We start from the raw sequence: 22,887 nt of genomic DNA on the forward strand, positions 1-22,887 counted from the left end.
GTTAATAATTGTTGTCTCCATGTTAACCTCCCTGCCTCATGTTCCAATATTTGGAATAAGTTTCCTGTTGTTTTTTCTTTTTCTTTTACCACGACTGTTCAGCCCTGCAGTGGGGTGCAGTCAGCTGCCCGTCCGTCCCTGTACTGGCTGGGACACAATGCCGTACGTTAGCAGTTTTGGGAAGGACAGAGCTGACACGGTGGGGAGCTTTGTGTTGCAGCTACAATGCTGCCTCTGTGCCCCATGAGGAGAAGACCTGACGGTGTCAGAGCAGGCCCGAGGGCAGTGGCAGGCATATGGGATGCATCAGAACTGAAACTGCAGGACAACCTGCTCAGCCTTGCTGGTTGAAAAGCTGTTACCCTATTTGCAGTGCCGTAGGCTCTAGCCAGCTCACCCATCTGCCCTCTCTTTGAAGGTGTCACCTGGACTCCTTCTGGTGTAAAAGAAAAATAATAAAAATAAGCGTGTTAATCTCATTTCTCCTGCTGGAAACAGTACTGCAAGTCCATATTGTGTACATCTGAAATCTTTCTATTCATCTTCAGTGGCTGAGTATCAGGTGTGGAGGGGTCTAGCTGAGGTGGAGCAGGGAAGAGGGAAGTGGCTCTCTGAACTGTATTTTTCTGAGATGACAGATGTATTTTTAATGGAGTTTATCTAGATTCCCCTTTGCCACTCTGCTTCCAGTGCTGGAGCTGAGGTTTTAAATCTAAGGTGCTTTAATCATCAGATTGGCTGCTAAAAACAGTAATAAATTTGGGGCTATTTTTTTAAGCTTCTGTCTATGCCTTGTGGATATATTCTGCCTTGATTTATAAACTTCTCATCCCATGAGGTTACAAGGCAGCCTGCATCAGATACGAGTTTGGCTCAGTGAGCATCTCCACTGTTATGAATAGGCATCAGTCAGCTGAGGCTTATCCCAGCGTGTTACCTCTTCTCTAGAAATGCTCTGATAGGGAAAGAAAATGCAAAAGCCTTTTATTGGTTACCTGGGTCAGGGCATGCGCTCGAAATACTCACAATACATTCTTTAGCATTCAGTAACTATCTAATAGTAATTAAGTGCCTACTCATCAGGAACTGCATGCACAAAAAATATGGATTCTTTTTTTCCCCAAGGTATTGCTGACTGCTGTCAGCGGCCGTGTGTTTGGCCATGCATATTCTCTAATGACTGCGTTGGGCAGTGCTGTGCACAAGATGGAGAAAGAAAGACCATAAAGGAGCAAGTGAAGCCTGTGAGAAATGTGTTCAAGTAAATTGCAAGAGGAATGAGAGGTGGGTTGGCTCCCAGGACTGGACTGTTGAGCCCCCAGCCCTGGACAGCCTGTTAGACTTAGCTCAGGTGGGCGTGGAAGCAATGAAAATATGATGTGGATGTTTGTTACCAATAGACACGTGATCAGTAGTGGAAAACATGTTGGTCTGCTTACATCCCTGCATCTCGCTATTAAATATCTCAGGCACAATAAATCCTTGCAGAGCACAAATATGGATGAAAAGAAATCCGCTTAAGAGCCCTGATTTGTCTGCTCCAAGGTAGTGTTGCAGCTGTGCGAGACAAACGTGCTGTTGCTGAAAGCAGTCGGGAGAGCAGCGTTGTTCCTGGGGAGGGCACGGTGCTCTGGGCTGGCGTGGCAGCATGGGGGAGCAGCTGGCGGTGGGAGAGGTGGCAAGAGCAACGTGCGAGTGAAGTGGAACGGAGCAGCAGTAAGCAGGCAGAGCGTGTTAACAGCAGTCTGCTTCAGCTGGCTCTTGGAAGGCAATTCCAGTTATTGCTGAAGTCCCCTGTTACAGTTTCTCAGTTCTCTTCACTAACCGTCTCTGTGCCTCTGATTTAATTCAGCATTGATTTCTGGACCAGCTGGGCTTCTTCTCTAGCAGAAGCAAACTATTAACCTTAAATGCCATGGTGGAAGCAGTTGCAGTGCTCTGGCACCTGGATCCAGTTCGTTGCAAGGATAGATAAGGGAATCGGTCGCTTTTACCTGGTAACATCTCATGTGCTGGTGCACATGAACACGTGTGAACTCCCTGAAGCAAGTGCATGTTCATTTTGGGAGGCCAAGAGTTGGTTACGATGTATGCTTGAAGATCTTTGTTTTTTCCTTTATACTTATCTTTGTAGATAAATTCTTTATTAATAAAGGTCTTGAATAAAGCTTCACGTTCCCTTTACACATGAAGTTGTTTCTCCAGCGTATAGGTATTGAAGGTGCTAAATTCACTGAAAAGAAATAAGTATTCAGTTGTTTGACCCAGAGAAAACATTGGAGTGGTAGTAGACCTTTGTGGTGTTTCACCACGAAAACTCCTAGATAAGAACAAGTGAAAACACCTTGAGAAGGGGACAGGTAGGGTAGGAAGAAAAGATTATCCTCACGTTCTGCAGACTAGATCAGACAGGCAGCTTCTCAAATATATCCAGTCAAGAACTGTAAAACTGCCATGATTTCAGTAAAAAGTTGTCTCTTACTTGAAACCTGTCATGTCCCATTTACATCTGTAAATTTTGTGGAGCCCAAACAGCGCTTAGGAAGCTGAGATTGCGGTTGGTCTCTCTCCACTTGCAGTCATCAGCATTTTCAGACCTGCTATACTCTGGGCACTTTGTTTTCCCCGCGATGACTGTGGTGTAAGAACCTCAACAAAAGGCCCCACGTTTCAGACTGTTTGCAGTACCATTTGCTGTCAGATACCAGAGCTCAGACGTGGCTGACTTTGAGAACCAAACACCTGACATGTTTTTAGCGCGGGAGGTGTGATGCTGTCAGTGCGTGCATAGAGTGCATAACCCCGTGTCTTTGCTCTTGTGATGCTGTGCATCCTCCATAGAAATATTCATTTTAGGAGGAACAGGGCCAGCTGTCAGCCAGTGTTTTGTGGTGTCTTAAGAAATATGGAGTGTCATTATGCTTGCACAGATGGGTAAGTTTGATAAGATGAGATAAGTACCTAGAACTGGCCTTTGTTTTTAATTTAAAAAATGGTGTTCTTGGCACTATTAGTCAGCACAGATATTGGCAGACCCTGAAGAGTTGTATGCCGGTGTTTTCCCAAGACGTGCCCTCTCTAGAGCACAGTTAGATGTGGGACTGGAGAGGGTCTGAGTCACTGGAGGACAAATGTGGTGTCTTGCTGCCTCTTAAGGGGTGAAAAGTAATTGGAGCTACTTTGGAGCCCGTGGCTGCTTACTGCACTGGTTGGTCTGGGACACCATATCATGCAGCTGCCAGCACTCAGTGGCCAAGCTGTTGAGCAACAGCTGATGGAGCAACTTCTTCCACTTGAATGGTAGGGCTTGAAAATGTTCTGCTGGTGGCCCTTGTAGTCCCTGTGGCTCTCCTGGGGGAGGTACAGATGTCCGTGCTGCCTCTGGGCAGGGGACTAAGGGTGAAGTAGACCACTGCCCACCTTTCATATTTTACCTGGACAGTATCAGTGAGGTGCATGACTCCTCGCTACACTCAGGCATGCATTTTGGACTTCATGTGAAGTCTGGAAAGACAGCATCAGCTGTAGGTTCAAGGGCACAGATCTCCCTGTAGGACTCCTACGGGCTTCTTCTCCTGGCCCGCTCAAGTAGAGTCACAGAGCTGCCAGTCGTGTCAGCCTAAACGGTCCTGACAGTCCCTTCTGGAGCAGAGAGGCCAGGGACATATTTATCTCTTCGTGGTGCTGGGGGAAGTTGTATCTCAAACAGAAAAACGAGAGAAGGGTGGCACGCTGTACCAGTACCAGCTAAATTCAGTTCAGTCTCAGCTGCAGGTGGAACACCAGGAGAGACTCTTGGCGATGTGAGCACAACCCAGGCTGGGCTTCAAATTCAAGAGCTGGTTGTGTACGTCCTCAGCTTGGGAGGGCTCTTTTCAGAGCAGCACGGGAGCGCTTTATAGGAAGCATAATGTGGCAGCAGTGCAAGCTCCGTGTTGCACATGTGAGAGCAGGCTTGTTCCGAGGTAGCTTGTCTCTTCCTCCCTCATCTCTCCATGGCCAGCCAAAAGGTAGCCAAACCTCAGGTTGTTGTCACGTCCTTCCAGATCATGGCTCAGGAGCTAATGGAAGGATATTCGTTAAATAGCTGGTGAAGTAGAGACTTGGGTTTGCTTTCTGCTTCTGTTTGCAATGCTGCTGTCTGTGCTGGACGCTAATGATTTTATTTTTTCTGGGGGTAGTAGTCACATGAATAATGCATTCCCTGCTGAGCCTTTTTAACAGTCCCCTAGCTGCTTCCCATCTGAAGGGAAGTGTAAGAGGTAATTAGCAGCCACTTGAAAAAAGGATTAGCAGGTGGGTGGGAGCTACTGTTGGGTTCATGCATGGAATTGCCATGGAAATGCTGAGATTTCCTGGCACTTCATCCAGTGTGTGGGCTCCAAAGATAGTTGCACTCATGGGCCTCTCTCCTTTCGATCTCACTACCCTACAAAGGGAGCGGCTGCATTTTCCTTCCGGACAGCTTCTGCAGGCGGTGCTATCGCCATCTGCACGCACGATGAAGCCTGCTATAACCATGGGTGCTGTGGAGAGTGGGGCGCTGTGTTGCAGCTGTCAGCTGAAGTCTTTTTGCATTTCTTTCATGTCAAACCAATTGGCAGAAAAATAGGAAAAAAAACAAAAAACAGTGGTTTGCCCCTTTTAGTTTAAAAAATAATAATAAATTGGTGCACAAAGAACATTCAGCGTTTGTGACTTCTTACAGAAAATGATGCTGGCCCTTGTCCTGCAACCCTTCCCCGGCTCAGCAGCCCATCTGTGGCTAAACCCATGAAGTAGACGGGACTGCACAGCTGAACAAGGGCTGTTTTGCACATAAGTCATTTCAGGCTGTGCACCAAGAGCTGCATTTGCTTCTAGCCCCATCTTGTATGGTGGCCACGTACAAGCTTGAAATATTGGGCATATCTGTGAGGAATACCTCTCATTTCAGTATGAGTTCTGGAGGTCTTCAAGGCTATGGGCACGCATTTGTCATGAAAGGTTCCTTGGGGGGAGCCTACCATCTCTCTCTCCTTTCCCCTTTCTGTAACAGCCTCCTGAATGTGTCAGTGTCTGGGGTGCTTTGGTGTGAAGCAGTAAAGTGTGCAATTTGTTTCAGATCACCTGTTAGCAGACTCCTATATCGGCCAGGAGGACTCCCCCGAGATGCAGCAGGCAGCACAGAACAAGCGCAGGCTCTCCGTCATCTCCGATGGCAAGTTTGAGAGGAGCTTCTCTGAGGAGCAGACAGAGAAGATGCCAAGCGAGGGACCGAAGCCACGGGTCTACACGATCTCCGGCGAGAGGCCAATGCTGTCAGACCACGAGAACGAAAGCATGGAACTGGTGGTGATGAAGGGGGCTGCCCAAGAGGAATGCCACCACGGCCACCATGCGCACAGCGCTGGCGGCTCTCATGGCGTCAGCAGGCACTGCAAGGGCTGGCCGGGCAGCCGGCAGGGCTCCAAGGAGTGCCCAAACTGCTCCCGGCTTGCTGCCCCTTCCCATCATTCCTTTGACCTGGAGCAGCATCAATCCAGTGAGACTGGGTGGCACAGAAAAAGGCTGGAGAGGATGTACAGTGTCGATCGAGTGTCTGGTAAGTAAAGGCAAGTGCTGGATGCTGGAAGGACACAAGGGGACGTGTCCGCACGTGTGAATGGTGACACCTGTCTCTTTCCAGCGTGGCGGTGTCATTGCCACGTGCCTTGAGCTGGGCCCCGTAGTGTTTCCCCTTCAGCTCCTTGCTGGTACCTTGTACCAGCGTCCACAAAGAGGGATTGTCAGAGGGGGAGTCTACAATAAGCTGAGCTCCATTTGAGGCCAGCTCGTCCAAGCCCCATCGTCTCTGCTCATCAGCAGCACACGAGCTGGGTGCTTTTCCCAGTGGCTTGGTGCACCTTAGTGAGGACGATCTCTGTGGGCTCCCTTACTGTTGAGCGAAGAGCAGGAGAGGAGGGGCTGTGTCAAAGCACCTGCGGTTTTTTTGCTTGTCCAGGAGGCCGTTCAGGGCAGGACTCTCTCCTTTGCCTCGTTTGGGGGTTGAGACAGGTGAGACCCTTCTGAATGTGCCAGGGTGCTCAGGGGGAGCCTCAAGCTCAGGTAGATCGTTCTGTACCACGTTGCATCCCCAAAATGCTCATCCGTGTGGCTGGAAGCAGTTTAGCAAGGTCCCTCACGTTGTGCCACCTCAGTCTTTCCATAAATAATAGCAAATAATACTGGACTTTTTCCCACACTTACTATCAATTTGCTGAATGTTTTCAGGGACTTTGGATTGTAATTGTTTAATTACATTAAAAAAATCCTGATCATGTTTAAAAAGTTAACCGTTAATCAAATATTTGTCACAATCTATGCACTTTGAATTAATAAGCTAGAACACAGTCCATCTTTGTCAGCTCTATATGTGGCTGGCCAAGTCTGACCAAATTTGTCTGATTTTTTTAATGCCTATATATATTTTTTAGGTAAACACACATCAAGGCTTTTAGAGATGAGCGTCCAGCCAGGAAATGTCATTGTTTTCCCCTTGAAAAGATTTAGGTAGAGTGTAAGGACTGTGGAGATCCCACTGTACACCTTTCCTGGCTTCACAGTGACACTTACTGCACGTAAAATTACAGCAAGCTTGGGTTCTGGACTGTAATTTCACAGTTGGATGCTTAGAATTACATAACTAAATTCATATATAGGTTAATCTTAAAGAAATAAAATTTTAAAAAAATTTAAAAAATAACTGATAATCAAATGTACAGAACACCTCGAGTCCAACTAACTTCTGTGTGTAATTTCAACCACTGTTTCTCTGCTTGTACCCTGTGATTTTGGGGCTTCACCTCAGACACTACATGTACAGTTTAGAATTTCTTATTTTTATTGCTGAAGTACAGGAAAAATCTTTCTCCTTTTCTTGCATGTTTTACAATCGTATGTGTTTTACCAGTTGAAAGATGGCTCTGCAGATGATGACACAGCCAGAATCTTGTTTGAATGTAGAAGAAGAAAGCCCTATCAGTCATAGCCTTTCAGGAAAGAGATCACAATCCCAGGGGCTTGGTCTTGTGGAGGTGAGGGTGCTAAGTTGAATAATTTGCAGCCTCATAACACTTTCTGAATTAAGAAAGTGAGTATTTCTGGTTATGGTGGTAAAAGACTTCTGTTGAAAGCTTTCCTGAACAAATCAAAATTGTACTCTGTGCTGCCTGACTGAAGCAGGTCGCTTGATACAGAGCCAAAGGAAGGCTCCGGATTGCTAATGGAGAAGTTTAATTCCTTGTAGCTGAAGCCAAACTTTGCTGGAAAAAACATGATCTAGCAAATGCTACAGAGAGATGCCATGCTGCAGTTCTGAGACTTGGGGTCTGTAATATGCATTTTCAACTAGGCAGCAGTTTTCATTAGGGCTGGAGATTGTGTTCTGAAAATACAGCAGAGTAGTTGCTTAAATGGGAACAAAGTAGATAGTGCTGAACCTGCAGATGCCTCCATGAATATTTCACATTTTGTACGGGCAGGCAACGGCCACCCTCAGTGCTTGTCCCCAGCATCTGAGCGCTTGCACGTGTGGCTGCACTGGCAGCACTGTGCCTCTGAGACCAAATCCTGGCCTAGCACTGGCACCGCGGGCTGAAAGTTTTCTCGACTTGGTCTCATTTGCTCAGTCTGTCCAAGCAATGTTGCTCAGGGGAGAAAAAAAATGGAGAGAATTGAGTTGCACATTTATAGCAGGTTGCGAGAAATGTTTCTTGGAATGTCCTTCATGCATGGCTAGCAAAGAAATCAGAGCAGAGATGAATGGAGCTGAGAGAGAGACTGATTTCCCCCGAGATTTGTTTTCCAATGCTGCTTTCTCCATTTGGATTGACATGACATGTTATTGCTGCAAACCAACACTCATGGCAGTTAGGCCAGATTGGCATAATTTAATATGGATTTTTATGCTGAGTTTATGACGCCTAACACCATTCAAGAAGCACAAGCTGTTGTCTCCTGTGCTGCACCCAGCCTCTGATACAAACACATCCATTCACGGACAGAGGTGCTGAGATTTCCATGCAGCCTGGCAGGTGCTAGAAATGCTGATATGGTGTCATCATTCCTTCAGTCTTACCCGTGGTTCCTTGGCTATTTCATCCCAGTTGATGACAACAAGAAAGGAGAATGAGATGTTCTACTTAGCTAAAAAGGAGCCTCCTACCTGCACCTGGAAGCAGAACGGGTATAATCTTGCAGATGAGCTCTGGAGTTGTGCTCTGCTCCCTAGTCCCCAGCTGGGTGCTTCTCTGCTCCTGCTCCACCTCTGGCTGGTAGAGAGGCACCTCCGAAGGGTCACAAATCCGTTTACTCTCCATTAAATACTGTGGGTAGGGGAGAGACATTTTTATTAGGTTGACTTCCCTCTGTCAGAAGAGGAGAGGAGGCTTCCAGCCATAGTTCAGACAGCACCTCACGAAGATATTAGCTGCTGCTCATAAGCTCTGCTTTGAATCCAAACTAGTGACTTAAAAGCTGTAAAATGTATTAAGAGGTTGTAATCTTTTGAGATGTGTAGTCCCTGAGAATTCTGTACAGAACTGTTGGCTAAACGAGAATTTATACTATTTCTCCTCCTTTGCTGCTTTTGTGGGTTTGAGGCTTTAAACAAATAATTCGTTTGCATTCTGAGCTGTTTTGCATTTCTTCTCTAGCTGGTTTTTGGAGGAGAGCAAGCAGAGGAATTTCATAATAAGTATTTAACATACTAGAATTCAGACTTCATTTAAAATATTTATTTCCTTAGGGTGCCTTTATACAAGGCTTGACATAAACTGTTAGCTGAGAAGGAGTGTCTGTTACAGCTTCCTGTGTAATTTCTAAGAAGCTCCACTTCAAAGGCAGTCTCCCCACTTACATCTAGGCTTTTTGTGTGTGTGTCTGTAATTGCAGCTATTTTGTGGGATTGATTGGGTTTTGGCCATCAAAAGTTAGTTTAAAAACAAAATACTCTAGATAATGCCAGAATATCAGTGACTAAGATACCGTAGTTGCTACTGATCTTAAAACTTGAGTGAGTGAATCTAGACACATGATCAGCAATATGAGGCAAGGCATTAAGCAAGGAAACCACAAACTGGGAGTGAAGCAAGATGGAGAATCAGCTAGCTCCAAATCCTGGGGATCCAGCGCAGCAAGATCTCACACAGCTGGTGTCAGTGGATTTTAATGTTACCTCTGGTTCCCTGACTGACTGACCCCAGCCTGAGATTTCTCAACAGGAGCTGCTTCTTGATCGAGTTCCTCCTCCTGTGTCGCCACCATTCCACAAGCATAATTAGCGACTTATTTTGCTGCCTGCTTTTTGTCTTAGTGGGCATTATGTGAAGATGATGTGGTGTCCTAACGTAATTAGGAAATAATCCTCAGTTGGTTCAGGCAGGTCAGGGTGTAAACATAGAGGACAAATCAGCGCAGTTATCTCCAGATTACGCAGCTCATGTTCTGTTTGACTTCTACAACCAGAAAAACTCCCGAAGTCCAGGTCATCAGAAACGACTGTATGAGATGTATATTGGAAAACCTCAGTGGGAGAAATAGAAAGTATATTTCTGGCTTACATTTCTGAATAGAAGAAGCTGAATGCTTTTCATCTTCCACAGGAGGCTGTATCAGAAAGAACTGGATGAATGGGACGTTTCAAACTAATGGTACTAAGGAAAAAGCAGAGGCAGGAAAACGCTTTTAATGAAAAATGTTTTTCCCCCCTTTTTTTTTTTCCTCTTGTTCAAATGTCTCTTCTGTAGTTCCTAGATTATCCTAGTCTTCTGTGCTTAGGAGAGAGCTTTCATTCTTCATTAGTAGTGTGATAGACAGGCTTAGCATAAATTTACAAAACATTTGGTGGTAGTGTACATACCAAATGAGGGGATGAGACTCTCTTGTTTAACACAGGGCAGGATGCTGAAGAAGTGTACTAAGAGAAAGAGCCTGGGAAGTCTTGCTGCCTGCTGGATTCTCAAGTTTTGCTCTCTCTCTTCCAGATGATGTCCCCATACGAACCTGGTTCCCAAAAGAGAACCTCTTCAGTTTTCAAACTGCTACTACAACTATGCAAGCGTAAGTGAAACTACTTCCTTAACTTTGATCCTGTATCTCAAAGTTTGTGGCCCACTCCAAACAGTATCTGAGAGCATGGAGCAAACTAAGTTGTATGTTTGGCACTGCAGTCAGGGGATGAGAGAACCTTGTGTCTCATTTCTTCTTTTTTGCACTCATAATTTCTCTTTCCTATTATTCCCACTTGTTTGTTATTCCCTTCTCTAAGTCCTTGGGCTATCCAGTTCTCTGCTTCCTTTATTTTCTCTGTGACACTGTACCCTGTCCCTGACTGCCTCTGCAGAGCAAGGGTCTGGTGGGAACACCAGCTGAGACCCTCCATCAGGTACTTATGCTGCAGCCGCTGCTCTGAGGGAATGTTAATCCAGGCACCATCCATCGCTCCAGACAAGAACGTTTCTGTATTATGAGATGTAACCCTACGGCTTAATGTGGTTTTCTGGTCATTTGAAGAAGGTGTCAGTAAACAGCTGCGAAGCGTGACTGGATCTGAGTTAGGAGTAGCCTCTCCCTTCACAATCCATGCAGGATTTGGTGCCACTGTGCACTGGGGGAATGCTGTTCTCAAAGGACAGGAGGGTGTAAAGGAAGCCTCATTTCAAGGTTGTACCCAGTTACCAGGAAATTACATCTTTCTGGTTTCAAGTGTTTCATACCTGGATAAAAATTGAAGGCAGGTGATGAGGGGAATGAGATAATGTCGTGTCTTCTAAGGCTTTTCTCCAGCCTTGTCACCTTCTTCCTGTGTCCTTCTTCCTTCCTACATCCATGTCACCCACAGCTCTACTGTACCCTTTATTTCTCTTTGTCTGATCTGCTCTCTCCATTTTGTAGTCTGTTTCTCTGCCACTTTTTTCCCTCATATGTTGCCCTCCCCAGATCCCCCAAAGAAGCTGGTGGTTGATCTTGGGATAACCCGGGCTGAATCAGGCCTGTAGGCACTAAGGCCGGGAGGGCTGTATTCAGTGTTGGGGAGAGGGGGCTGCCGAGATATGGAAGGGATCTCTGTCCCCAGAAGAAAACTCTGTTTTCATGCCCTTTCACTCCTCACCATACCACCTCAGCTGGAGGTGCAGCCCACCTCCCAGCCTGGGGAACATTACTGGGGGGCATTTGCTTGGTGCCGGCCTGCAGACCCTTGTGCTGCTTCTGTTACTTAGTCCCTGTGTCCTCCTGCCTCCTCTTCAAGGACTGCAGGTCTGGTGGCACCCCTGGCTGGTTAATGCTCGTTGGCACCAGGCTGACAGGGCCTGTGAGCAGTCTGAGGACAACGTGACGGATTCTTGCTTTGCCCTACAAATATTGGTTGGTAACAGTGACTGGTATTTTACAAGTCTGATCTGGCAAACCAGACCATGTGCAAAACCAGCACTTTTCCTTTGCCTATGGGCACATCCTTTGCTCTCTGAAGAGCATTACTGCATATGGGGTTTGTTGCAGGATGGCGACCCCTATCAGGACTTGATAGGCTTATCACTTGGCTTGACCCAAGTCAGGTTGGTTTGGAGAACAGTGCCCTAAGGAAACCCATGAGGAGCAGAGCTCTTGGTTAACGTAGCTCCTCAGTTAACATTTCTGCAGAGTGTGCTGCCTCTGGAAGTCACACAGAAACATCTGTGTTCAGGGCACCTCCCTGAGCTGGCTGGGAGGTTCCCCCAGGTGCCCTTGTCCACATGGCCTCTGCTCTAGTGTTTTCAGCCCAGGGCTTGCTTTCTTCATAGACTGGACAGTGTGAGCTGATTTCACAAGTCTTGGTTGCACAAGGGAGAAGGCCTCCCTGCTCCAGAACCCCCTGGTACTGAGCTGCTCTTGTATCCTGAAGGGCCATGTTCAACTCCCTGCTCCAGAAGCCCTTGGTACTGAGCTGCTGTTGTATCCTGATGGGCCACATTCAGCTCTCAGTTGTACATCTGCATGCTCTTTGGGTCTACGCAGAGCTTAATTTGTGTCCAAGCCACATGCCAACACTGCCCCAGAGAGGTTTTAGCTTGGTCAAGCATGAGTTTCATCACCGAGAACTAACTTAAAAAGCAATTTCCTTCCACCTAACAAGAAACGTTTCTCCCTTCTGGAGTGAGGATTCCCTCAGGATGCTGGCCAGGGCTGAGCACTAATGAATTCCTCTTCTTTCTCTTTTTCCCTGCGTCTCCTGGAATCTCTAGCATCTCGTAAGTATAATCTTCATTTTTTATTTCCTTGTCTGTTGGTGTCTGGGATAAACTGTCCTCTCCTCTCCTGTCTATCATATTCATTCGTGCTTTCCCTATCCTAAGGCTATTTGTCAGCTGGCAAAAGGTTGGTTAGATGGCTACACCTGATAAGCCTACATCACACCACACCCATCCTCATCTTCAAAATGGAGATTATAGAGGCTAGCAAGCTTTTGTCCCTTTTGAAGCTGGTGTACAGAGGTTTTATGTCTGCAGTCTGGTAGGTCCATTTGTCTGTAGCAGGGATGATGGCTCTTCGCCCCTATTCTTTGGGCTGTATTCTGGCCACTCTTATGCTTTCTTTAGGAGCTTGTCCAGCCACCTACTCTAGAAAGTTGAGGACCTTTGGTTTGGTGACTATTGCCCAGCCCCTGACTCACACCCAGTCCTGCAAGGCCTGGCTGTCTTCTTCAGTCAGCCTAAACTCTTTTTGTTGTCTGGTGAGAGCTTTGCTGTCTGTTTCATGTCCTTTCCAGTTCAAAGCTGCGTAGTTGGTTAATGGCTTAAAATGGTTTCCCAGGGCGTTCAGGGGCTACGCAGAAAGGAAGAGACGGAAACGAGAGAATGATTCTGCAGCTGTTATACAGAGGTAGGGCCCGCTTTCTCCCATAGCCGTAACCTTGCCTGGTGTTGCATGGGCCCTTTGGGTGTCATTAGTGACGCTTGATGACGTTGAGTATGGTTGTCCCCGTCTGTGTTGCTGTTCATAGGGACCCTAGCAGTGGCTGCGTTGGAAATGTGGAGGTGAATGATGCTGCAGTACTCGAGATAGTTTATCTCTGTCTTCTTAAAGGAACACTGTCAAGTCTCTTTTAAGCTTCCAAATATACAGGATCTATGTCTCAGGGTGAAGAATATATATATATATTACTACATGTAATTCCCCCAGCCCATTCACAGATACTTGGAATTTGATTGAGGTTAGCTGAATACCTAAACAGTGACTTTTATGTGCTATTGTTGCACCTACATATGTACCTCAAGAAAATGCAAAGGAAGGAAAAGGGGAATTGGATTGATTTCTTGTTCAGTTATTTCAAAAGGGCCCTGGTTACCCTCTGCTGGTTTCACAAGGCACATCACTTGGTCACTGTGGTAATCAGAACTGTTCCGTTTTTTTCAGATGTGCCAAGGCTTGTGTATTTTGGCAGCCTACTAGGAAGGATAACATAGCATTTGTGTCATTGGCTAAAAACTGCCATGATCACCTCAGCACTGTTCAAAACAAAGTGGGAGAAAAACATAATTTTTTCAATGGGGCAATTGCCAGGAAGATTTTTTTTCAGTAACTTAGGGGCTGTGTGTTTTTTTTCCATCGATAATGAAGACAAATAAGAATCAAAACTGAAGACGTGGTAAATAAATAGACAGTGTATCTTTAAAAAGAAAGAGATTTCTCAGAATTTGCTAGACAGAGATGAGACTGTTAGAAAATGACTTGTTCCTGCAGCTTGCAAGTCAGGAATAGGAGTTGCATACATCGGTGATACTGCATAATCGGGACTAAGGTTGTTGTGCCATCCTCGTGTTATGTGGACAGCTCAGCCTCCTGTGGACACTTAATGTCTAGACAGGATTGTACCATGGGAGCCAGTCTGCATTTATTGGTGGTAAAGAGGAGGTAGGATTGCAATAATGCTAAAGTTGGTGTGGGTTTGTGGCCGTGCCATGCAAGCAGACCCTGCCGAGCTGTAAGGATTGTCTGGCAGTCAGCACTGAGGAGTGAGATCCCAGCCCCATCTCAGTTTGGATGCTAGTTGTGTAGCCCTTCATGGCCTCAGATATTTTGGAAGTTCAGTGGTTATCACACAACCCTGTCCGTGCACGGTCCTGTGCCTGGTGCACAGGGAGGCTGGTTTGTGTGGCATGACACATGTACCAATGTGATAGATGTTGTCTCGAGAGAGCGATGCCCAGTGATTTGCTGAACTAGTGACCACTGCAGGTAGAATTTGGGGAGGAGAAAGTGAGAGGTGTTGTCGGGAGCTCTGCAGAGCACTGATGTACTTCAGCCATTCCATCGCTGTCTCTGACCTCTGTTCAGATAACGAAGGTGCTTCTCTTCAGAGTGGAGATGAGTCACTGCAGCTGGCACTGCAGGACAGGGAGTAATAACGGGATTTTATTACTGTAACTTCAGGGGTGCTTATTGGATTTCGGTGGGTGAAGAGATCTTGCTAGTGATCAGATAACACTGGGCTTTTGGGGTGCAAGTGCAGGAGCCAGGCAGGATGGCTGGGCAGGTTTCTGTAGCCTGACTGCTCGCGGAGCAGATTGCTGCTCCCCACGTGCTGCTGACTGGGCAGTGTTGTGCCAGTCCTGCCATGCTGACATGCAGGCACAGAGGGGCCTGAGGACCAAAACAGCTGCTAAAAGCTCTCAGAAGGCTGCACGATAGCTGTAAGATGCCCACATTGAAGTAGTCTCAGGCTTGGATCTCTTTTCCTAAGTGCTTTTTTCTAGAAGAGCTGAGCACACAAAAATCACTTTTGTCCCATTCTCCAGGTTTTTAGCGCGTTGTTTAGCCCTGAATTCTGCCTGGAGCTGCTTGCAGCAGTTTTTAGAAGATGTATCTAGAGAGCTGCTCTCAGCCCTCACTAATGGGAGAGACAAAGCTGTCTAAGCAGCTGGGAGCAGCACTACTTTAAGGCAAAGTCTGCTCCCCCCACCTCCAGGGCCTGAAGAAGCTCCTCTGTGGAGAGGACGACTGAGCATATAACGGAGAAATTAATTCTATTCTGAAATGCCAAAAGCCCTGAAGGATGTAATTAATGGTAGCCTTGGCATTTAACATTGGTGCTCAGTGTCTGATGTGAGCTTAGTTTCACAATGGACCACAAAGACTTTCACTCCAGTGGCTTACAACATATTTAAGACCTATCTGATAAAGAACATGCCTGGTTCCCTTAGAACATTGTATTTATTTGATTTGAAACTAACATGCTGTAAAACAGCCCAGGTTATCAGTCATCATGCACCCCAGAAGGCTTTGCATACAGTTCTGGTCCAGCATATGGCTGAGAAACATCTTGTTTTGGTTGCTTGTTTGGAGAGGCCTGTTGTCTGATCCACAGCAGTGAATCTTCATGTATTCAAGTAGAGCTGAAATAAACCTTTGAAAAATGTCATAAATAGCCAAAGCGCAGGTGGAAATTCGTCATGGAATAGTGCTACTCCTGGCTTCTCTGTGCACTGCTGATTTTCCTTCCTGAGTTGCTGAATTTGGATTCTGTTGACTTGATGGGATCCAAGGCCAAAGAGGGCACAGTGCAGACCACGGTGTGGGTTAAGTGCTCTTCCTCTCGCGAGGGCTGTGTTGATCTCTCTGAATCGGAGTAGGTGCCTCTGACTTGCTCTGAATGCCTCAGTGTCGGTGCTGGAAGTGTCTTCCAGTCCAGTCAGTTTGTTGAAGTGTCTGCATGGTTGTAACACGTCATTACTCATCCCACTAACTCGCGTGTGAGCCAGATGACTTGTCATTTCACCTCTTTCACCAGCAGTAGGCTCTGTTGCTTGATGTCTGTGGTGTGTGTTGGTGGAACAGGAGGGAATCTAGGAACGTGCAGGCCGCTGGTACGTGGGCTCGCTGACATCCCCCGGGGGCCACGGGGGCTGCGGTGCAGGGTGAAGTCACCCTGGCTGAGCAGAGTTCATGAGGAGTGAGCCTTTCCTTGCTAGTCCACCTGCTGCTCATTCCCTGTGTCTCTTCTGCTGTCCTGTGTGGTTCCTGTCTCAGTGAGTGATGAGAAACCAAGGGAGAAGAGTCCCTGACTCTCGGAGGGGCTGGACGAAGAGTCCCTCTGCCTCACGCTCGTCAGCAGTGGCCAGGATGGTCTTTTTTCCGCAGACCTGAGTACAGGCACGGCTGCATACTGGAGGCTTACCTTCTGGTGGGCTTTCCCCTGGAGCTGTGCACTCTGCAGCCCCCCTGAAATCTGCTTGCAGTCCTGGGCAGGAAAGCACATGGTTAGACAGGCAGCAACAGCAGCCAGCTGGCCCACGAGGACAGTCAGCCCTGCTGAGCAGTGCTTCCAAGAAGGAAGAAGCCACTTTGGTATTTCCCAGCATTTTGCCCCAGAGAGCAATATGGGCTGTGTGGCTGCTAACAGCACTGGTGAGATTTTAGCAGCTGCTACGAACGTGTTTGGGAATGAGCACAGCCCTGAGCTGTGTGAGCACGCTGCCTAGCAGGGCAGAGCCCGGGGCACCCCACTTTCCTGCTGGAGCATGTGTGGAAGAGAGAGGAGAGGGGAGCAGCTCCTGCTGCTTGCCAGGAGAAGAGGGAGTGTTGGCAGCAAGGGCAGCAGCAGTCCCTTCAGCAAAGCTGCAGCACAGGTACCTTAGTCCTAGGAGAGTGGGCGAAGAGCCCAGAGCAGGCCATGGGACTGCCGGGTAGAGCCTCCTTGCCCTGTACCACTGGCCCAGAGAGTTCAGGAACAACAACTGCACGCTTGTCAGCTGTAATGCTCCCCAGCTCTGGATAGATGCAGGTTGGGGACCCGGTCTCCAGTGTTCGAATGCCCAGAGGGAAATATGCTGTCTTCCTTTTTTTTTTTTTTTTTTTTTTTTCCTCCCCAGCTTTTTCAGTTCCGCTGGGCCCAGCTTTATATCACTTTTCTCAGAGATTTTGTTTGGCCTTTCTTTCAGGAATTTTCGGAAGCACCTCCGCATGGTGGGGAGCCGAAGGGTTAAAGCACAAAGTAAGTGACAACCTGTAAGATGTGGCTGTGAGGAGTTGAGCTTTGTGCTGGTGGGACACAGGGAGCCCTATGTTGTGCACGCGTGTGGGTAGAAAGGACCTAGCATTGGTTGGAGAAAGGATTTGACTTGCTGATGCCATTTTACCTTACGAGGAGGAGGCCAGATTGTTGCAAGTCTCCAAGACACACGGATATCTGCAAGCAGCCTTTAAGCTATTTCCACGGACCCCCTGCCTTGGCTGCGGGAGGCCTGTGTCCTCAGCACGAGATGTGGAAGGAGAGCTGCAGCGTCCTTGTCCCGTGTTTGCCTGGTATTCAGCGATCACCGATGTAGACACCTGAGAGGAGAATCAGAGCTGAGCTGAGCAAGCGAGGGCTGCCTGGCCTCTAACTGGAGCTGTGTGCCTGCTGTGGCTCCTTGGGGACTGTCAGTGCTTCATGTGCCACGTGGACCGGTGGCTTTCCCTTTTCTCCTCCCCTGTCCCACCACAACGTCTTCTCTGCAGCAGGACCTGGGGGGAAGTTGCCCAGTGGGAGCTGAGAGGAAGGTGGAGGAGAGAAAGAAGAACATCAAAGAGATTGGAGCAAGGGGTAAATAAGGGGAGCATTATTCCTCACTGGGGAAGAAATCACCTCTTAGGCTGGGGAAACAGCAGTTCCTTTCCTGAACAAGGTAACGCTTCGCCAGAACTTGGCTGGGATGGCTCCTTTATTGCTGTGGAATGGGAGTGGTGTAACCAGCTCCTGAGAGCTGAGGATTGTTCCAGAAGAGGAAACAGCTTGTTCTTCCCACCCCCTGGCCAGGCATCATGTACAGACTGCCCACAGAAGTGTTGCTGGGTTGAATTTGCATTCTTTCGTCTCCATTCTCTTACCCTGTGGGAAGTAGACAGCAAACAGCTTTGCCCTTTGAAGTGTCTTTATTGGCATCTGAGTTAGCACTGCCTGAAATGAACAGGGCTCACCTTCCCCTAGAGCTGTCTGGAAGTTCAGGCATGTCTCTCTGCCTTGGTAACTCTCGGGTCATGTTTTCAAAGCTTTCTTCACGTGCACCATAGCTACGTGTGTGGTTTTAAATGAAAGCTGAGGATGGAGATCACCTGAACAACTTACTGTGTGACTTGTCTCCCTGGACACCCACTCTTGGACGCACTGCAGCGGAGGACCCGTTGCTTCTCAGCTCTTGTAACGCAAATCTGCAGTGAATTCCTGTGCCCCGACACAAGATGCTGTTACTAGATATATACTGCAGCAAGCTTGATCTGTCCGCTACCAGAAATAGGTATTAGTGTCTATAAGTGGCCATTAATCTAGGTGTAATGACTCTCACAGGGACTTGCCAAATCAGACATTGTGGTTAGCAATTCCCAGGGATTTTCCTGTGGCCAGCCTGGGCCAAGCCGCGTGGATTCTGCTTGGGAAATGCCAGTACAAACGCCACTGGGGGGAGAGAGGGAGAAACAAAAAAAAAAAAGAAGGTTGTGGGGGAGAAAAATGCTTGTGATACTGTAGGCAAGCAAAAACTGAAGGATTTCTTCTTTGGCAACAAAACTCAGAAAGCATAAGCTTTCCAGAGACCCCTTGTGTTTGGTCCAGCTCTGATGGAAACAGAGCAAGAACATGCCCTAAAACAGGGAGAAATGACTGGACAATTGCCTTTTTCTGGTCACAAGTGTTGTTGGCTGTTGAGTGCACCTTCCTGTGAAGGCCTTTGAGTCAGAGCATTTACTCTGGGACATTGGAATAGCCCTGATTAATTTGAGGTTTGAGCAGTGTGCATTTAAGGAGAGACCATGAAGTGTCCTCCTTTTTCTGTGTTACGTATCCTGCAGTGGTTATGGTCAGAAAGTGGGCACTTTGCTGCTGTCAGAAGACCCTTGTTTGCTGTGTGGAAAGGACACCCATTTGGCAGGTGGAAGAACAAGCACAGGGGAGATCATGATGTGTAGCTTTGGTGGAATCTACTGGATGTTTTGTTTTGCTGGCAGCAACAGAGGTGGCTGTGGAGTCTGTTAATGTCGTGCTTTGGTTTTATCCTAGCATTTGCCGAACGGCGTGAGAGGAGCTTCAGCAGGTCCTGGAGTGACCCGACTCCCATCAAAGCTGATTCCTTCCATGACTCTCGAGAAAGTGAGTTCTGAGTCCTTTGAGCTTCCTCCTGTGGCCAAACCCTCCAGCTGAGGTGTTGACTGGAGTCCCACTGGAGTAATTTCTCTGTGCCCTTTTGTCCCATCTGTGATCCTTTTAGTTTTGTGAGATCTGAGCAAATAACACTGCAGGTATATGCACATGTTTATCTGTGTGTATCTATATGTAGAGTGCAAGCACATCTAACCTCATGCTATTGTGCAGTGGCCAAAGGATACCCAGCGGTACAGCTCTCTTATGGTCCTCTATTCCCTTCATCCCTTATTTGCTTGGGACCAAACACCCTACCTGGAAGCACACCCGTCCAAGGCTACATTCACCGTAGTGGGGCTAACCTGCCCAGCTGCCTGTGCAAGAGCCTCTTCTGAGCTCTTTCCTAGGCTGGAATGACTCAGAGCACAGCTGTAGTGCTCTGAGAGGTGTAATTTTGATTTCCTGGCTGTGCTGGCTGCACAGGTGATAGCTTGGGGCAATCTGATCTTCATTTGGGCTGCCAGGAATTCCTCTGGGAATCCCCAGTAATGCTGCAGTGTTTTGCTTGTGGGGACAGAGATGCTGTTGTGCTAATTTGCAGGAGGAAATGCCAGCATCTTCCCACTGTCTTTTTTTTTCTAAAGGGAATGGCTGTTTTACACAGTTTTCATTTGAAATCCAGGCAAGGGACTTTGTGGTAATGAGTTTGTCCATGCTGAAATGGGTTGTATTCATTACATAAATTTCACTAATGAAATCAACTAACGAATTCAATTTCAGGTAAGCATGAGGTCCAGCCCTCCTAGCTATAGAAGGCACCATACCAGGTTGCAGGGGGAGATATATGAAAGGCCAGGTTCAAAACATGACCCGATTGTTCCTGTGCAGTCTGATTCCTCCCCGCTCCCTCAGCTAACTCAGAGGCGAATGGAAAAGACATGGTTCAGACAGAAATGTTCGGTGCTCCAGGCACTGCCACTGGTACTTGGACATCCCAAAAGGCACAAGTAGAAGCATCATGGTTCTCTCTCCTCAGGCTTCAGGGACCACCTCTATTATTAACCTTTAATGGTCAATTATATTCCTTCCAGATGTTTTTTTCCCCAGGAGGCATTGAAGGCCAACAGGTAAGGTGAATTTGGAGAGCGAATTCAAGTATATTGTTGAAATACTACTGTGTTTGCTACGGCTGTCCTCACACTCTGGGATTCTCTGCCAGGATCAGTTTGACTAAAAGGGCGGAGTTTCTGTATAAGCACTCAACAGATGTAGTCCAGTAATTAATACAAGAGACCAGCTTTGAAGTCTCTGGACTTTTGCTCATCAGCTTGGCAATGTTAAAGTGTAGAGAGTCTGTCTGCATTCCATCTCTTCCTCCATTTCTGAAATGACAGGGAATGTTGTGAATTAGCATTTGAAAGCTAAACTTGGTGACTGTGAGAGTGGTGAAATGTTACGTGGTATGTGGTATCAGGCTTTGTGTGTGCACTCTTCGTTTCTTAAGAGTGTTTGTCTGTATAGAGACGCCAGCCCCAAAGTGTGGTGTCTGTCGCTCTGTTGGAGGAAAGGAGGGCACAAGTCTCATGGCTTGTGCTACTTCTTGCGAGGTAGCTGCTAGATAGGATCGAGTGGAGAAGGCAAGCTGATCTGCCCTCGTAATGCACCTGTGTTCTGACAGGCCATGACCTTCAGGATTCCTGCGGCACTTTGGATGGCGACTTTGACTTGAACTGGGAAGCAGAAAAGGAGCTTGAAGCCATGGCATGCGATGGAGAAGACTTTATTCCACCAAAAATAATGGTGAGGGTTTCCAAGCCAGCTATCTTTATCTGCTCATGCCCTGCCTGTCTTGTAACAGCTGCTAAGTTCAGTATCTTCATGTGAATGTGAGGTGTCCATTTCTGGACTCTGCACATTGTGCCTCTTCAGGAGTTTTACATTATCTCCCATGTGGCCGAAGCAGCAGTGTGCTGCCTGCCAGGAGGGAGAGCTTTGAAGGCAGCCAAAGCTGGAGCCCAGGCTGTGCTTCCAGGCCCACCAGTGCCTGCTTCACTCTCCCAGTGGTGAACAGAGGTGCCTGAAATCACAGCACAGCCGGATCAGCTGTGTTTCAATAGCCCTCTGGCTTGTGCTGAGACAGGCCTATCTGCTTAGACTCTTACAGAGCTGGCTGAATGCTTCAGCCAGAGTTGCCAGGCAACTTGCATCTGCCTGACATCCTACGGCTGTGCACATACCTGTGTCTGATGCCATTTTATCCCTTGGCAACTGCTGAGCTCAGCCCTGGCTCATGTCAGCTCAGGCATGCAGTCATCCCACCACTGGCCAGCTGTGTGTGCAAATTCAAAGGCACAGACCCTCACACAGGGTGATCTTTACTGGGATACAGCCGTCTGTGGTGATGCACCAGCTGCTGCATCCTCTGTGCACAGCTGTCTCCTCTTTACAAACTGTTACCTCAGACTCAGTCCTGCTCACTGGGCAGAGCTGTGCGCTCAGTTGCTGGGTGCTGGGGAGACTGTGATGCCTTAGGTGCTCCGTAGGGGACCACAGGCTGGGAGGACTTTCCCCAGCAATGCAGGTGGGCTGGATGAGCTGCTGGTTTCGGTAAGACCTGGGAGCAACTGAGCAGGACACTGTTAGCAAGGCCTTTGTGCTTCTGAATGGACTTTATTGGCTTCTACTTATCCTCTTGCACTTCTTTTTTCCCCTTACAGCTCATTTCTTCCAAGGTACCCAAAGCTGAGTATGTCCCAACAATTATCCGCAGGGACGATCCCTCTATCATCCCCATTCTCTATGTAAGTATATCGCTTCTGCTGTGTCCAGCAGTGCAGAAGCTGGCTCCACACAGATATTTTTTTTCTTTTGTTATTGTTTTTGTCCTTATCCCTAATTCCTGTTACAGTGATTTGGAAACACTGCTGGACCCAGATTTGGGGTCTTGCACAGTTCTTTGGGGGCTGAGGCCTAGGTGGAAGAGCAAAGTGGAGTGAAAATTGCACGTGTGGGTTGTCAGACTATGTAGGCACAGCCAGGCAGTATGGGAAGGCGAACAAGGGAAGGCAAGGCAGGCCTGAGCATATCAGCAAAGCTGTGTATTGCAAGGTTCGGGGCTCCTCCTTATGCTCATACTTAGGCAGTGCAGGACCTCAGAGCTGTGCAGTGGTGCATCCCCAGCAGTCATTAATTTAACCTTGATTTTCACTAGGAGTCTTGCCTGAGCAGGCGTCTGAAATACCACCAGGGAATCATGGGTCTCTTTTTCCTAATCACTTCATATTCACTTAAACTGAAAGGGAAGGGTTGGACTGACAGCCCAGAGAATTCAGTTTCCACGTGCAGCAGACAGTGCTGCTGGAGCTTTGTTACTTCTCTCTCTCTGAGAGCTGTACAGTTGTCCTGCTGACCCTGCCAGAGGCAGGTGTGTTTGGAGCGTGGCTATTTGTTAGCCAGCTTGGACGTGTGTAAAGCCATCATTTGGCTACAAAACATGGGCCAAGAGGAAAATACACAATAACATTGACTGCATCTGATGGCACGTGCTTTGGACTTGTCTGTGGGTTTCATCTCCCAGTCTTTAGATGGACTTGGTCTTCATGGACCACTCAGAATTCAGTTTATTTGAGATGTGTTTTAGGGTGGTAATTCCTGTGATGTTGACTAGAAGCCATCAGCTGTTTTGATTATGCTTTACAGTATGTTTGTCTGGGCATATGACTGTATGCAATATTAGAGATATGTCAGGGGAGCTGGTGTAGTGACCTTGATATGTC

At 47.6% G+C, this 22,887-nt stretch overlaps 1 protein-coding gene across 7 annotated transcripts in view; it reads left to right on the forward strand.

Annotated features, from left to right (window-relative positions):
* Nucleotides 1-22,887, forward strand: part of NSMF (NMDA receptor synaptonuclear signaling and neuronal migration factor) — a 48,232-nt gene that overhangs the window by 13,646 nt on the left and 11,699 nt on the right. The window contains exons 3-10 of one of the 7 annotated variants that reach the window (XM_040532067.1): nt 5,105-5,584; nt 10,005-10,080; nt 12,243-12,248; nt 12,811-12,879; nt 16,938-16,990; nt 19,031-19,120; nt 20,790-20,911; nt 21,829-21,912. In XM_040532067.1, coding sequence (XP_040388001.1) covers nt 5,105-5,584; nt 10,005-10,080; nt 12,243-12,248; nt 12,811-12,879; nt 16,938-16,990; nt 19,031-19,120; nt 20,790-20,911; nt 21,829-21,912 — 980 coding nt within the window. The remainder of the gene's footprint in view (nt 1-5,104; nt 5,585-10,004; nt 10,081-12,242; nt 12,249-12,810; nt 12,880-16,937; nt 16,991-19,030; nt 19,121-20,789; nt 20,912-21,828; nt 21,913-22,887) is intronic. The other 6 variants (XM_040532068.1, XM_040532071.1, XM_040532069.1 and 3 more) reach the window with 6 other exon arrangements.

This window comes from Cygnus olor, chromosome 19 (assembly GCF_009769625.2).
Source record: "Cygnus olor isolate bCygOlo1 chromosome 19, bCygOlo1.pri.v2, whole genome shotgun sequence".
NCBI lineage: Eukaryota > Metazoa > Chordata > Aves > Anseriformes > Anatidae > Cygnus > Cygnus olor.